Raw genomic sequence first — 16,051 nt, 5'->3', positions numbered from 1 at the left:
CCCAGTTGTATCTAGAAACACAGGTTTGTTTTCCAGTGAGGATCGTGCCGAAGCTAGCAGATATTCCTCTTGAATTTTGTGATTGCTTCCAAAATGAACTGCATTTATGAATTAGCTCCGTGGCCCCCAAATATGTTTATGCTGACAGAAAAGGGAGTACTCGAGTCTGTGCAGTGTGATTCAGCTGTTATTTGCATGCATGGGGCCGTGCAGAAGACTTAAATCGAGTTCCTCGTCATTAAACAGGCCCTGGGAAAGGTTGCCCAGGAGGTTGGCATTTCAATAACATCTCTCTTCCCAGAATAAATTGCCTCTTCCCTTACTTCACAACTTGATAAAAATATTATAGATTGATAAATATTTTTGCAGAGTGATTGCTTTTCAAAATTGAATGGCAAAGCTGATCCATATGTTGGGAGAGGGAATGTTTATAGTGGCCCATACCTAATTTTACCCCTCTTTGACAGGAAATAACGACGTGTTTACCGGATTACTACAAATGGACTCAGTATCTCTTTATTAAACTCTATGAAGCTGGACTGGCCTATCAAAAGGAGGTAAGTTAAAGTTTGTTGTTGTTATTGTTTAGTTACTAAGTTGTGTCCAATCCATTTGTGACCCCCTGGACTGTAGCCCACCAGGCTCCTCTGTCCATGGGATTTCCCAGGCAAGAACACTGGAGTGAGTTGCCATTTCCTCCTCCAGGGGATCTTCCCCACCCAGGGATTGAACCTGCATCTCCTCCGTCTCCTGCATTGGCAGGTGGATTCTTTACCACGAGTCACCTGGAAACCCCATGATAAGATAAGCCTTAGATGGTAGGAAATGAGAGAAATAGTATCCTCGTGTGGCCTAGAACTGCAGTGTCCAATATGATGATGGCTATTGGCTACATGTGGTTGTTAAAATTTAAAGCAGTTAAGATTAAAACAGTATTAAAAATTCAGGTCCTCAGTCATACAAGTCACATTCAGATGCTGGTAGCTAGTGCTGGACAGTCTAGATAGAAAACATTCCCATCATAACAGAATATGCTTTTAATCATTATGGTTTTTATGGGGGGTTTTTTGTTCAGTTTTCTCTCCTTTTCTTTCTTTTTTAAAAACCTATTTAATTTTTAATTGATGGATAATTGCTTTACAGTATTATGTTGGTTTCTATCAAACATCAGCATGAATCAGCCATGGGCTTACCCCTCCCACTTGAACATCCCTCCCATCTCCCTCCCCATCCCGCCGCTCTAGGTTGTTACGGAGCCCCGGTTTGAGTTCCTTGAGTCATACAGCAAATTCCCGTTGGCTGTGTGTTTTACATATGGTGATGTATGTTTCCATGTTACTCTCTTCATACACCCTACCCTCTCCTTCCTCCCCCCTCAGCCTTGTTCGTAAGTCTGTTCTCTACGTCTGTGTCTCTGTTGCTGTTCTGCAAATAGGTCCAACAGTACCATCTTTCTAGATTCCATATATAATGCATTGGTATACGATATTTGTTTTTCTCTTTCTGACTTACCTCACTCTGTATGACAGATTCTAGGTTCATCCACCTCATTAGGACTGACTCAAATGTGTTCCTTTTTACGGCTGAAAATATTCCATTGTATACATGTACCACAGCCTCTTTATTCTTTATCCATTCATCTGTCGATGGACATCCAAGTTGCTTCCATGTCCGTGTCTATTGTAAACAGAGCTGCAATGAACACTGAGGCACATGTGCCTTTTTCGGTTTTGGTTTCCTGAGGGTATATGCCTAGTAGTGGGATTGCTGGGTCATATGGTGGTTTTATTCCTCGTTTTTTAAGGAATCTCCATGCTGTTCTCCACAGTAGCTGTATCAATTTCATTATATTTTCAGTTAAAAAAATTTTAGAATCAGTAGAGCAACTCATATAGAAGGCTCAGTTTAGAAAATCAGGATAACATGAATTTTCTTAAACCTTGACAACATAAAAAGTAACCTAGCTAACAAAAATCAGGAGGTGGAATTGGGGAAGAGAAGTAGAAGCAAGTGAGAGATGACCTCTACATACTTAGAACGGAAGTAGAAGCAAGTGAGAGATGACCCCTACATATTTCATAGGTGGAATTGGGGAACAGAAGTAGAAGCAAATGAGAGATGATCCCCACATATTTAGAACAGAAGTAGAATCAAGTGAGAGATGACCCCTACATATTTCATAACAAGGAGCCATAGAAGGAGAATTAGACATTTATGTCTGTATTTTTTTTAAGTTGAAATGTAGCTATTAAAGCTAAGGATAAAGGCAGCAGAAACTAGAAGAGGAGTCTTGTGCGAGGAAGGCTGTATGACCATGCTCAGTATCTCATATTACATGGCAGAGGGTCAGCAGAATTGTCTAAAGACAGTAATCAGACTTAAAGTAGTACAGTTTTATTACATAAAGTTATAATGGCAAATACCAGAAGAACTAATAAACAAAGCCTGCTAAAAGAGGAGTATTTTTATAATCACTTCAGATAATTATGAATGTCCTCCTTTAATACTATACCAAAACTCAACAAGTGGGTGGTTCTTAAAGGTCATTTGCAATGTTGAATCTAAATATCAGTGAACTTTTTGCACCCTTGTTATATTAAAATGTTTTCGTCTATTTTACCCTTTGAATGAATGCTTTACCCTTGTGTTATTATTATCACGAATATAGTTTTGACCTGCCAACTCCTTGTAGTGGTCTCCGGGACTCCAGAGGTTTATGAACCATACTGAGAACCTCTGTACAAAGTATATAATCCCTAACCCACTCTCATCTTTAAACTGAGGATATTTTAAAAATATTGGTTGTTTAAAATACAATGTCGTTAATTTTTTTTTTTTAAGTATTCAGTCCCCATTAACATTTGGGATACATTGAAAGTGAGAACTTTGTAGATTCAAGTCATACTAATCTGTAACCACTGTAAACCCTCTTGCTGCTGCTGCTGCTAAGTCACTTCAGTCGTGTCCGACTCTGTGTGACCCCATAGACGGCAGCCCACCAGGCTACCCCGTCATTGGGATTCTCCAGGCAAGAACACTGGAGTGGGTTGCCATTTCCTTCTCCAATGCATGAAAGTGAAAAGTCAAAGTGAAGTCGCTCAGTTGTGTCTGACTCTTCGCGACCCCATGGACTGCAGCCTACCAGGCTCCTCCGTCCGTGGGATTTTCCAGGCAAGAGTACTGGAGTGGGGTGCCGTCGCCTTCTCTGAAACCCTCTTGAGTCAGTTTACTGTATTAACACACCAAAGCTGTTCCTATGCCCAGAAGCTGGTTAGGTGAGGAGTGGTGAGAGACAAAAGTACCTGTCCAGGGTGCTGACTGCAACAGATCTTGTTGTTGTGTTGGAAGTATCATTGTGGTGTTAAAGAATAATTTTCAGAAGTTAAAAACATGACTCCCATACAAATATAAAATGAACGTGTGTCAGAGATTTCATTCAGCTCGTTCATTAGCAGGAGAACCAGCTGTATGTTAAGACTGGTTCAAATGAGGTTTCGAGGAAGGACGATTTATAGCGTTGAAGGCATGTGATATGTGTTTGCTGATAGAATCGAAACTGCTGAGTGTCCTACCAGGCATAACCGTCGTTCTGGGGACAGTCTTTCCTGTGACTCAGAGATCACTTGTATTGGCATCGCCTGGGAGCCATCTGTGTCACGCTCAGACAAAAAGCTCTGGTGTTGCTCTGTGGTTTCCGTAGGCTAACCTCTTCTTTGGCACCCTAGTGGAGTTGTACTGGGTTGGCCAAAGCATTCATTCATGTTTTTCCATACCATCTTATAGATGTTTTTCCATACCATTATTAAAATAACTTAATAATGAAGAAGGAGTCAAACAAAGGTAAACATCCCTAGAAAATCAGATAATCCCTGGGGGATGTGGCTCTGCTAGCCAATTCCAGCTTGCTTTGAAGAAGCAACCCCTTTTGCCTGTTTCTAAGTTTGGAATAATTTTTTTTAACAGCATTATTCAATATTCAGAAGCAAAAGGGTCAGAAGGGAATTGGTAGGAAAATCGTCAGCTTCCCACTCTCAACAGCAGGTTCGGTGCTAACCGAGCAGCCTGGCAGACTCCTTCCCAGAAGAGCCTCCCTGCTCAGGTGGATCAGAATTGTATGCCAGTCAGGTCTCCACAGTGGAATCACCCATGGGTCCAAGCAGAGGGATTAAGAGATCACAAGCGAGATTGTGTATCCCAAGTAATAGCAGAAGGACAGACAAAAATCAAAGCTACCAGCACATGAAAAAGCCACAGCAAAGCAGAGGGTAAAACGCAGGTAAAACTGTTAGAGTGTAAGCAGTGGTACACGGCATCAGTTGGATTAGCCAGTGTTAACTATCCTCAGTTGCTTTGTTACTCTTTATGCGGATGTGATATGAAAGAGGTAACATGTTAACATAGCAGTGTAAACAGTTCTTGCCTGGAGCCTTCGGCTGTGTGATAGCCCTTTATGAGACACTTGATTTTTTGTATCTGTGTATTGTATACTTAAGCTGACTCTGAATATATTGAATATTTACTGTAATATTCCTGCATAGGACACTTGCTTCACTCTTTGTTAGTGCTCCTTCAGTTCTAAGCACATCAAACCCAAGTAGGAAGCTTAACCTCTTCAATATTGGGTTGGGGCCAAAGCCAGTCATAAGCACCGTCTTAGGAGCTGAGTAACTTTTCTAAAGATGGAAGGATTTCCAGGGGGTCCCCCACTTCATGAGCACAACTGTGCTCCCGGGTCCAGATAGCTCTCTTCTCCCCAGTGATTTCCAGATCAGTGTCTCACACACACACACACACACACACACACACACCCCTAATATCCACCCTCCTGGGAATTTGGTCCAGTCTTCCCTCTGACTCCTTCTGTCATGGAAACAGCCTATATTCCTTTCCTGATGCTGCTGCTGTAACAAATTACCACAAACTGGGTCGCTTAGAACAACACAGATGCATTGTTTTACAGTTTCTGAGGTCAGAAGTCCATGAAATAGGTCTCACTGGGATACAAATCAAGATGTTAGCAGAGCTGCCTTCTTTCTGAAGGCACTAGAGGAAAATCTCTTTCCTTGCCTTGTCCAGCTTCTGGAGGCTGCTCCCATCCTTGAGTTTGGACCCCTCTCCATCCTCAAAACCAGAGCATCTTGAAATCTCTCTGACTGTGCTTCCATCGTCATATCTCCTCAGACTCAGACTCGGACTCTTCTGCCTTCCTCTTTCTCTTATAAGAGCTTTTTTTCATTACTTTGGGCCCATCTGATTAATCCCAGTTAATCTCCCCATCCCCAAATCCTTCATTAATCATATATCTTCAAAGATCCTTTTGCCATGTAGGTAACACCGGTTGCAAGCAACACAGGACATGGACATCTTTGGGGTGTGGTGGTTCTGCCTCTCACAAGCCTCCCCGCTTCAGAGGCTTGTTGCGAGGATTAAACTGGTGAATGCTTGTGGAGAGGCTGGAATGGTGCCTGGCGCAGAGTACATCCTTAATAAGTGCCCATCTGTGGGTGCCTGTAGTTACCTAGGGTCATTATGATATTTAAATTGGAAAAACAAAAAGTTAAAAAATCCTGAAGCCTCCTGGCTAATTCTGAGGCAACCTGCACATGGAAAGGTATTACAGAAAAAACAGTGTAGATTGTTTCATGGGTATTCATTTAGAAAGACACTGTTTTTCTTGCTGGTTATTGATTTAAATTTTTTTGATGCATTCTTTTAAGTCACTTAAATGACATGATCTTAAGAAAAAAAATCATAAACAGAATGTTAACATGCACATGTGGTACACTGTTTGAAGACCAGAGTTATCTTTAATCCAAAGTATTTTTTTCCAGATAGATTTCCTTTTATTGGATAGCCATTTTCAAATTGGCTTTAAAACATAAAACATACTGATATAGTTAGCTTTCTATTTCTGGGGTTTATTTCAAAATAGAAGCTTTGAAGTTAGCATAAGAAAGTTAATTTGATTTAAAAAAAACTGCATATAGCATACTTTGTAAAGCATATTTGGCCAAAAAAATAATTCACATATTAATACTTTTCCTCTAATGGCATTGTCATAGCCTTTAAAAAAAAAAAAAAAGATAGCCTTAATCCTTAAATTCAGTTCTGCTATAAGTATAAATGGACATTTAGGGAGAGTATTTTAGCAGAGCATTACAAAGCAGAGCTGGAGTCTCATTCTTGTTCTTAACAAGGACTGTCCATCAGAATGTTTATTTCCATTGCAGAAGCGAATCTGTTCTTGCTCTCATGGACCAAAAATATTTTCAGCCAAAAATATGAATATACAGACTTCTTTTTGGGAGAACATTAAATATCACCTCTCTGGTTAAAAAAAGAGAAATTCCGTGGATGTAGCTAGTGGAGAGAATAATGCCGTGTTCTACCTGGACGTTGTAGGGAACTGTGGAGCGCCACTTAATCTGTGAATTTGTCTTTGACCCTTGATTTCAGCAGCAGCTGCTGCTAGTGCTAATTCACCAGCCTAAGCTACTTAAAGAAACGCAGGGCACAAACAGGCAGCCTCGCCCAGTCTGCCCCCTGGTGTCTCTGGAAGGTAGTGCAAGCAACAAGCGGCGGCCTTGGGAACTTTCCACCCCCCGCCCCCGCCCCCCACCCCATTCTGGACCGAGTCCAAATTCAGGCCCATTCTGGATGGAATAGAGCAAAATCGATTTTGAGAATTAGATCCTTTAATGAGATCTATGTGGTGTTCCTTAATTAAGTGAGCTTTTGTCAAGAAAAAAGCTAATAGCCCTTGAGAAAATCAATACCCTAAAGCATATCTCACTAGCCTTTGGAACCCGAAGCTGCATGGCAGGATACTCAGAAAAGGTCTCCAGTCATACGGAAGGAGAGCTCGAGGAGAAAGAAGCCAGGGAAATGATGGGGAGCAGCCTGAGCCTCACTAGTGGTGCTGTGGCCAGGCAGGAGCCAAGAGCATGCTGATGGAGGATGTACTCCGTTAGGACTGGCGGCCGGTGAGGAGGGTGAGGGCCAGGGAGCAAGCGGAGAGAGGATCCAGAGGAAGGCCAGGATGAGATGAGAAAGGACGAGCTTTGACACAGGCGGCCTGCTGGGGCGGTAGGCACCAGGGTGTCTGTGTCGCAGAAAAGAGGGCTGATAAACTCCAAATCAGGCTCTGCTTCAATGCCATACATCGTCATATTTGAAACAGACAGCTAGTGGGAAGTTGCTGTATGCCACAGGGAGCTCAGCCCAGTACCCTGTGACAACCTAGAGAGGTAGGCCAGGAGTGGGGTGGGAAGGAGGTTCAGGAGAGAGGGGATATATGTATTCTTATGGCCGATTCATGTTGTTGTACGGCAGAAACCAGCACAACATTGAAAAGCAGTTATCCTCCAATTAAAACTAAGTTTTAAAAACATCAGAATGAAACTGCCTTGAGAATCCCCAGTGGACCCCATGGTCTCCCACGACTCCAAGAGCTCAACAGCCAAGAAGGGGAGGGGAAGGGGGAGAAAATGGTGCAGCGTCCACAACCTGGAATCTGTACAAACCACAGTCTGTACAAACTGGAGTTTGCGAACACAGTCACTTCTTGTGTAGAATCGTGTGGTAACGTGCATTTCTAAAATGCTTTCTGAAAGCTTCCCACAAATCCCGCAGACCGGAAAAATGTTAACTTGGCATTTAAGCCTTGATCAGCTTGGGGAGGTTCTCTTCTTCAGGATGACGGCTCACTCCGTGATGTTGCCGGATAACTTGTGTTAGAGAAGCAGTGGGCAAAATCAGCTAGAGTCCAGTGTTTCTGCAGGTGTTTTACTGATTTCAGTATTGATTAAAGTTGACTGGAAAATATAGAGATAGGCTGTATTTTGCTAATAAGACTAGTTGACTGTAAGGAGCATGGCGTTGGCCTCGGAGGTAATAGAGGCTGTAATTAACCAGGGTAGGGACCGCAGTCAGTGAAGTTGTCCATAAACTGTATTCTGTGGAGCATGACTGTGCTTGCTTAAAAATCAGGGCATCCATCAAAGTAAGTGTTCAAAATGTGAAAACCCAGGAATGCCAGATGAGAAGACAGACCATGGCGTGAAGCTGTAGGTAAGAGACTGTTAACATAAGAAAGGAGACCCAGAGAAAGATTTGGAAGTCAGCTCCAGGCCTTCAAGAGGCCGTGGATGCTGTGCACCCTGGACCCTATAGGCCCTGAATTTTGACCACCTGTGGGTTTACCACCTGCAGAAAGGCCAACTCTGAACTCTGTAACTGTGCTTGAGATGGATCATGGTCCTGAGACGAAACAAGACTGAGTACTTACAAGATGCATCTTTTTTTATATTACTATTGTTTGGCTGCAGCAGCTCTTAGTTGGGGTATGTGGGGTCAGGTTTCCCGACCAGCGACTGAACCCAGGCCCCCAGTGCATTGGGAGCACAGACGCTTAGCCACTGGACCACCAGGCATGTCCCTTTGATTTGAATGCATCTTTGATTAGAAACTTTATTTCCTTTTGTATTTTTCCTCTCCCCATCAAGACTTTCACTGGGGGAAAATTGCTTTTGTGTTTTGCTTCTATTTGTCTTTCATTTGATAGCAGGGTTTTATTATAACGTGTAAACCTCTTAGGAGCACATCTCCCTCATTGCATTCTGTAACTTGGAGTCTGAGAGCTGCCAGGCTGTGTGGGAAATGTCGATGAGAAAATCAAGTCCTGTCCTGTTCTTGCAATCCGCAGGGTTGAGTGTTTGCTTCTTCACGTCACCTGAGGTTTGCAGCGGGGACAGGAGGCAGAGGTGGAGGCATACAGGGCTTTTGTTCTCCCTTTCGTATTTTGTACTGTTTTACTTGTGCTCTAGTTTAGGGTTTGGGGGGACAGGGGGCTCTTGAAGGAGCTGTCCTTGGTACTGAACAGTACTTGGCCCTCTCTTTATATCTTTTAAGTGGTATCCTTCCCCTCACCCCTAATATGGGCAATGATAAAAGATAAGTAAGCCTCCCTTGGCTTATTCACCTCCAGTTTTTAGGTCTGCAATCATTTGTCCTATATTTTGTCTCTCTCTGTCTATGGATTCAAGGATTTGGGGGACTGTAGAAAGAGGGGAGAAAAATCACTCTATGCCATGTCTTTTCCATTCCTACTCTATGCTTTACATGTTTAAAATTTGCAGTGGGTATTATTACTTTTTGGAGAAGGCAATGGCACCCCCCTCCAGTACTCTTGCCGGGAAAATCCCATGGACGGAGGAGCCTGGTAGACTGCAGTCCATGGGGTCGTGAAGAGTCGGACACGACTGAGCGATTTCACTTTGACTTTTCACTTTCATGCATTGGAAAAGGAAATGGCAACCCACTCCAGTGTTCTTGCCTGGAGAATCCCAGGGACGGGGGAGCCTGGTGGGCTGCCGTCTATGGGGTCGCACAGAGTCGGACACGACTGAAGTGACTTAGCAGCAGCAGCAGCAGCATATTACTTTTTAGTTGTAAAATCACAACCCATAGCAGTTAGCCTCTCCCGGATTCCTCCTTTTTCTGTAATTTTTAGATATGCCTTTGGATCAGTCAGGGTCCCAGCAGAAGAAAAGCGGGCCCACCTGACAGCAGTCACTGAAGAAAACGTGATGACAAGACGGATTCTGTGCAGAGTTTGGGGAAGCCCACAAGGGGTGGTCCAGCCCCTGGCACTAGGAGCAGAAGGAAGCCTTTGCCCACCTCGGGTGGCAGGGGTGACACGGGGAGCCATTCCTGGAACTGGGAGAGCGGTAGCTGGAGCAGCAGGCGAGGTCGGCCCGTGAGCCACGCGGGAAGGAGCTGGGGGCCTCTCACTGGTTGAACCCAGTCAGAGGGCAAGGGTCCAGGTTAATGTGGGCACAGGGGACCACTTCCACCACAGAACATGGTGGAAAGAGGATTGGAGGGGCAAATCGGCAATATTCAACACAACGTCTTATTAGAATCGTTTATTGATATTTTAAAACACAATATATACGTTCTACTGCCCAAACACGTCTCGGTACTCATTGCCCTCTTTGTTCTAAGTCTTACCGAAATGTCATAAGGGAGTGAATGTAGGGGACTTCCCTAGTGGTCCCAATGCTGGGGGCCTGGGTGTATCCCTGGTCAGGGACCTCGATCCCACACGCCACAACTAAAGATCCTGCGTGCCACAGTGAGCTAAGAGCTGGCACAGCCAAAGAAAGAAAGAAAGGAAGACAAATGCTTTTTTAAAAGGAATGAGTATAAATGGCAGGGGTGTTTTAAATGAAACTAAAAACAAATTAGAACTCTGTGGAGAGAAACTTCATCCTGGTTAAGACTATAGGTTCTATCAGCCAAAGAAATCTATGGAGAAAGATCTCAGAATATTGTTACCTTTTGGGGGGCCAATGTTGATGGGGAAAAGGCGGAACAGAATTTTCTGGGGTGCTGGGAATGCTCCGTGTCTTGATGAATGATGGTGGAAATAGATCGAGCTATACATTTAAGATTTATTCACATTACTCTGTATGTTGTACCTTAATTTAAACAGAAGTTTTTTTTTTTTAATCACAAAAATGTTTACAATTCCTAGAGACCTGAGTTCCTACCCTGCTGTCTCTGTTACTGACTGTGTGACCTCAAGCAAGTTATTTAATCTCTCTGTTCTTTAATTTCCTCCCATGCAACTTGAGGATAGTCATATTCTTACCTCAAAAGGTTGTCGTGAGGATTAGAAGAGCCTACCTTAGGGAAGCATTTGGTACAGCATCTGGCACATGGTAATCACTCAGGAAGTACTGGCTATTTCTATTAAGATAAACCTATTGTTTTCCCTAAAATAACCCAATTCTGGTAAGTTCTGGGTATCATTTTTTTTTTCTTCTTTTCTTCTATTTACTAAAATTTCCAATCTGCAAGTCCATCCTTTTATACAAGCAGATTCTGAACTTGAGTTAGCCACATGCATACAGCCTCCCTTCCCAGGCCTGTCCTGATAAGGTGAAAGCACTGGGGCAGTTCACATTCTTTCTTTTCAGCTTGCCAGTAGCTTCCTTGCCAAACGATGCTCCAAGGAGATGCCCTTAAGTCTCAGAGCAGAGATACTGCCTTTGTAGCCTGTCTCACCTGGGAGGGACCTCCATATGAATCTTATTCAGTATACTCACCAGATTGCCTCGTTTTGTTTCATGAATTATAACAGGCCTTGGTTAACTGGGACCCAGTGGACCAAACCGTGCTTGCCAATGAGCAGGTGGATGAACACGGCTGTTCATGGCGTTCTGGAGCAAAGGTGGAACAGAAGTACCTCAGACAATGGTTTATTAAGACAACTGCTTATGCAAAGGTGAGTGTCAGCCTGGAGGCACCCCACTAAGGCTTATGTTTGATCAGGTCTTCTGAATATTAGCCTCACTGTTGGAGGTGAACTCTCGTTAGAGCTGTTAGAGCCATGGGTGTGTGGAGACAGGAAGCACATGGTCCTCAGGGTCACTCACATAGAGCATGATGGATTTGAGTCCTTCAGTTGGAAATCAAGAATAGCACCTGGAGGTCATCGTAGGCCATTGTTTGCTGACCTTTCAGCAAATCACTGTACTGCCCTAAAGGCCGAAAAACATTCATCTTTATCTGCAGCTATATCAGCAAGAAAACTAGAAAGGAAAAAAGTATCTTCATGTATGCAGTTCTAGTAAGACCTCCAGAAAGACAGAATGACATTTCTGAGGGTCCAGAGGAGACCACCTAAAGGAGTGAGGGGATGGCGGTCTTCATGCGGGAAGGCCAGGGTGAAAGTGAACTGAGGCAGGAAGCAAAGCTCTGGACTCTAACTCTGGTCATGTCTCCGATTAATAGTGTAAACCAGTGTGAGTCCCTGAAGTTCAGTTTCCTCATCAATAGAAGGACAGGGTGTGACCAAGTGCTCTTTAAGTTGCCTCTGGCTCTTTATGTTTTCAGAAATTCAAGGGAAGACCGACCATTGAAAGGCGGGGCTTGCTTACTAAATCAACAATAGCCTGGGAGAAATAGTTTATTCTGGGTATGCCAGAACCACTCTGTGCAAGATATTCTTTGAGCCTACCATGTTTCAGGATATGGAATTGAGCGATCACTTCCTGAAATTCCAGAGAAAAGTGATTAGAACAAATCAGGGGGATTTCCTGTGGCAGTTTGATAACCTTTGTATCAGCAGAAGACTGGAAGTTAGCCGGCTCTGAACAGGTAAAGGCATCGTGCAGAGCTGCTGAGCGATGTGTGCCATAGTTCCATAGGTGGGATGGTTATACCTTCCCATCATAGCCCACGGGTTGCTACATCACAGATAGGGTACTGGACTGAAGGGGACTTTGGGTCAGATCCAGTTCTGTACTTTTTATATCGTAAAATAAGCACAAGTTATAAATAACCTCTGATCACTACAAAACTCTGCTGAATTAGGACTATAGTTCTCCAATTCACCATACTAGTGCCATATGGTTATATGACCTCTAGTTCTTTCACTCAAAAGACATGTCTTAAATGAAAATGTTCCCCATTTTAATTTATCCAGAATGTAGCATATGGTTTTGGAAAACTACTCATTAGAACTTGCTAACATAATGCCTTGCTCCTTTTAAGCACGCTAGTAGTCTTGAGAGGCTGAATGGAAGAAAGCTGAGGACATAGCTTTCTATCACAGCCCAGGCAGTGGGAGCCCCCACCTGCTGGCAGCTGGGGAGACTGCATCACCAGCAGGCATGCCAGGTCACCTCAGGGACCTGTCAGATGACTCTAATAGGCACTGGTGGAAAGGCCACCTAATCAGCTCTTTTGTTTGACCTCTGCCTCTAATTGGAAATGTAATAACCTGAGTGGCATTATTCTTTAAATTGTCAGCTGTGAATTTTCAACTGTTCAGCAGAAGTGGTTAGTTACCATGGTGACTTGCCTGCTTCTTGATGAACTCCAGGGAAGAATTAACTGAAAAGCTGACATCAGAAGTCAACACTTGGTTTGCCCTGAAAATCAGCAGAGGAGGTGGCGTGGGAGTGGTTAAGGGCGTGCAGATATCTGTGTTCACTGCACATGCTTGACTGAGGGCTACATGTGCACAAAGCAAGACTTCATAAGGCCTAATAGAAAATGATTACTATGGGATTAAGAGGAGAGCAGAGCTATCAGGGGGCTGCACAGTGCTCTGAGACTTGGAGTTATGGTTCAGCCGAAAGTATGCAGTTGAGACCCCAGAAAGGCTATATATTACAAATGTGCATGACTCTTTAGGACCAAGGACAAAATCAAAATAGACCTACCTTAATTAAAAATAAGCCTGACAGTTTCAAAAGTAACTTTCAGAACAATAGTCTACACCTTAAAATGGAAACAGCATAGTTCCGACTCGCTGAAAGGTTGGTTTTATCTGCAATGTCCAGCATGTAGTAAAAAATTACTAGATTTGCAAAGAACCAGGAAATTGTGATCTATAATAAAGGGGCTGGGGGGAAAGGGAGTTAGCACAAGAGAAGTAGATCCTGAGATAAAGGAAAAGATGGTCATAAGGAGTGAACAGATGAGTGGACAGGGGAATCTCTGGAGAGAAATGGAAACATTAAAAAAAAAGGAAATCTAGAACAGAAAAGTATAACATCTGAAATGGAAAATTATTGTTTGAGCTGCAGAGGGATGCGTAAGGGTTAATTAAGCCATAAAGCTGTAAGGGAACCCCTGCCACTCTATATAGGGAACAAAACAAGTGGTAGTTCTAAAACAGAAATGTGCATGACACGTTTAAGAAACTGAAATAATGACGGTATAGCGGAAACTAAGAGAGCCAAGAGGAGAAGCTCAAGATAGGGCTGGACAACCTGAAGAAATGGTTAGGGGCCAGATCAGGCAGTGCCTTAAGAAATCCGTACTTTATCATGGGAGTCCTCAGAAACCATTAAAGGATTCTAAGGAAAGGAGTAACATGATCAGCTTTGTGTTTTCATAAATTCACCGTGGAAAGGGTGAGGATGCAGAGAGACCAGTTAGGTTACTGCAGTGCTCCAGGCATGCATAACTTAGGTGGTAGTGGGAATAAATGGGTAGGTTAGAAAAATATTCATATGGCAGAGCCTAAGAACTTGGTGATATTGAGTGAAAGCCTGTAGGAGATGGTGTCATGAAGAAAGCCCCTGACCTAGACACGAAGTGAACGATACAGCTACTCCCTGGGATAGGGAGTCCTGGAAGAGACACAGTCCTAACCCTTTTGAGTTTGCAGTGACAATGAATCATTTGAGTAGAGATGTAGAAATAAATGATTCTTGGATAAATGTGTCTAAAACTTCAAAGAAGATCAAGTGAGACAGGACATCTACTTTAAAACCTCATATGACAGCAATAGTGTTGAATTAGTGATGAGGTCTTGCTGTGTAGACAAGGATAAGATATTGAGTCAGTAATGCTTTTAGCTGCAAGTAACTGAAAACCCAAGTTCTGGTGACTTAATAAATGGGAGATTCCTTCCCAAAGAAGAAGTCCCAGTTGCTGGGACCAAACTAAGATAGGGCTCTGAGTTGGCATTTCCATGGTTCTCATCAGCCATTCCTTCCTGCCTGTCACCTCATGGTTGCAAGATAGCTGCTACAGACCAGACATCATGTTTCCATTCAAGACAGAGGCAATGTTAGTAACCAGAAGGCAAGACCTTTCCCCCCAGTGCACAGCCAAATTCCACCGATGTTCTGTTACCCCCTGTGTGTCACGTGGCTACACGCAGGCAAGGAAGGCCAGGAAAGCAGCCCTGAGCTTTTCAGCTTCTGGAGTCAAGATGGTTGGGGGAAGGGAACAGGGAATGGGCACTGAGATGGCCAAGCTGTGCCCGGCCATTATCTTTAGAGCTCCGTGTGTACATCTGACTGTGCAGCCTTGAGGGCTGCCTCGATGGTGTACAGCTGGTGGTCTGCTTGGGAGCATGGCTGGAGGAGCCCTCTTTTCATTCTCGTGACTTCCCAATTAGAAAGATGATGCCTGATGTGAAAATCAAAATATAAAACATCTGAAATATAAAAATATTCTATTGAGGCTGTTCCGTGATGTATTTGATGCTTCTCCCTGTATCCCCCATCCAGTCCTCCCCAGGATTGTTTGCTTTATGAAACATTAAAAGTGATTTCAGCTGCTTGTTATGTGAAAAAAGAAAACTTGCAGTAGGAGTATCTGACGAGCATGAATTAGTCCTGGCAGGAATGTGTGGGAGGATTGTGGTGGGCAGCACCACGAGGCGGGAGCAAGGGGAGGAGGGCAGAGTGGAGACTACGTGCAGGAGGCAAAGGGGGTTCAGAGCCTGGTGGAATGAGCGCTTCGGTTCCTGACGGCAGGGTGACCATGGGAAGATGAGACAGGTGGAGAGACAGCTCCCCATCTGGCCCTTTCTGATGGATTTGCGGTTTTGACTTCTACACTGCCTCCTGTAGCCCCCAGAGGCTGCCTCCCTGCAGGTCCTCAGACAAGACGCTGGGACACTGTACATGGCTCCTCTTTGGCATTAAAGTGGACGTGGCCATGCCCTGATGGTGCTCAGTCAATACCCACACCTAATTGCTGCTGATGTTCTCTTAAGTTTCCAGGAGTTACCTGGCAACTGCTTAAATACGAACCAAGTCTGTGATCACCTCCCACTTCCTGCCTGCTTGCCCCTGATCTGATCAGTCCCCAGGCTTTTCCTTGCACGTTCATCTTACTGAATGTTCACATTATTCTTTGGAGGGTGGGTACCACCTGTTACCCCATTTTACTGATGGGGAAACAGAGGCTCACACTGGTCGTAAAGTAACAGCACTGGGATTCCAGTCCAGGTGCTTACCTTCTTCACCAGCAGTCTGTACCACTTCTCAGGTCATCTGATTCATTCTTTCTCTCCCAGATGTCATTGAGTGCCTTGCCTAGGTGCTAAGAATACGGGTGAGAAAAGCTGAGGTCCCTGCTCCTTGGGCTTCCCAGGTGGCTCTGTGGTAAAGAATCTGCCTGCCGGTGCAGGAGACGCGGGTTCAATCCCAGGGTCGGGAAGATCCCCTGGAGAAGGCAAGACAACCCACTCCATTATTCTTGCCTGAAAAATCCCATTGTCAGAGGAGCCTGGCGG

General features: G+C 44.1%; 1 protein-coding gene across 1 annotated transcript in view; it reads left to right on the top strand.

Moving 5' to 3' along the window:
* LARS2 (leucyl-tRNA synthetase 2, mitochondrial) overlaps positions 1 to 16,051 on the top strand; it is a 145,693-nt gene that overhangs the window by 56,162 nt on the left and 73,480 nt on the right. Inside the window, exons 6-7 of the mRNA XM_069560888.1 lie at positions 468 to 557; positions 11,147 to 11,290. Coding sequence (XP_069416989.1) covers positions 468 to 557; positions 11,147 to 11,290 — 234 coding nt within the window. The remainder of the gene's footprint in view (positions 1 to 467; positions 558 to 11,146; positions 11,291 to 16,051) is intronic.

Source organism: Ovis canadensis, chromosome 19 (genome assembly GCF_042477335.2).
Source record: "Ovis canadensis isolate MfBH-ARS-UI-01 breed Bighorn chromosome 19, ARS-UI_OviCan_v2, whole genome shotgun sequence".
NCBI lineage: Eukaryota > Metazoa > Chordata > Mammalia > Artiodactyla > Bovidae > Ovis > Ovis canadensis.
The sequence above is the reverse complement of the archived record's forward strand: the minus strand, read 5'-3'. Positions and strand labels throughout refer to the sequence as shown.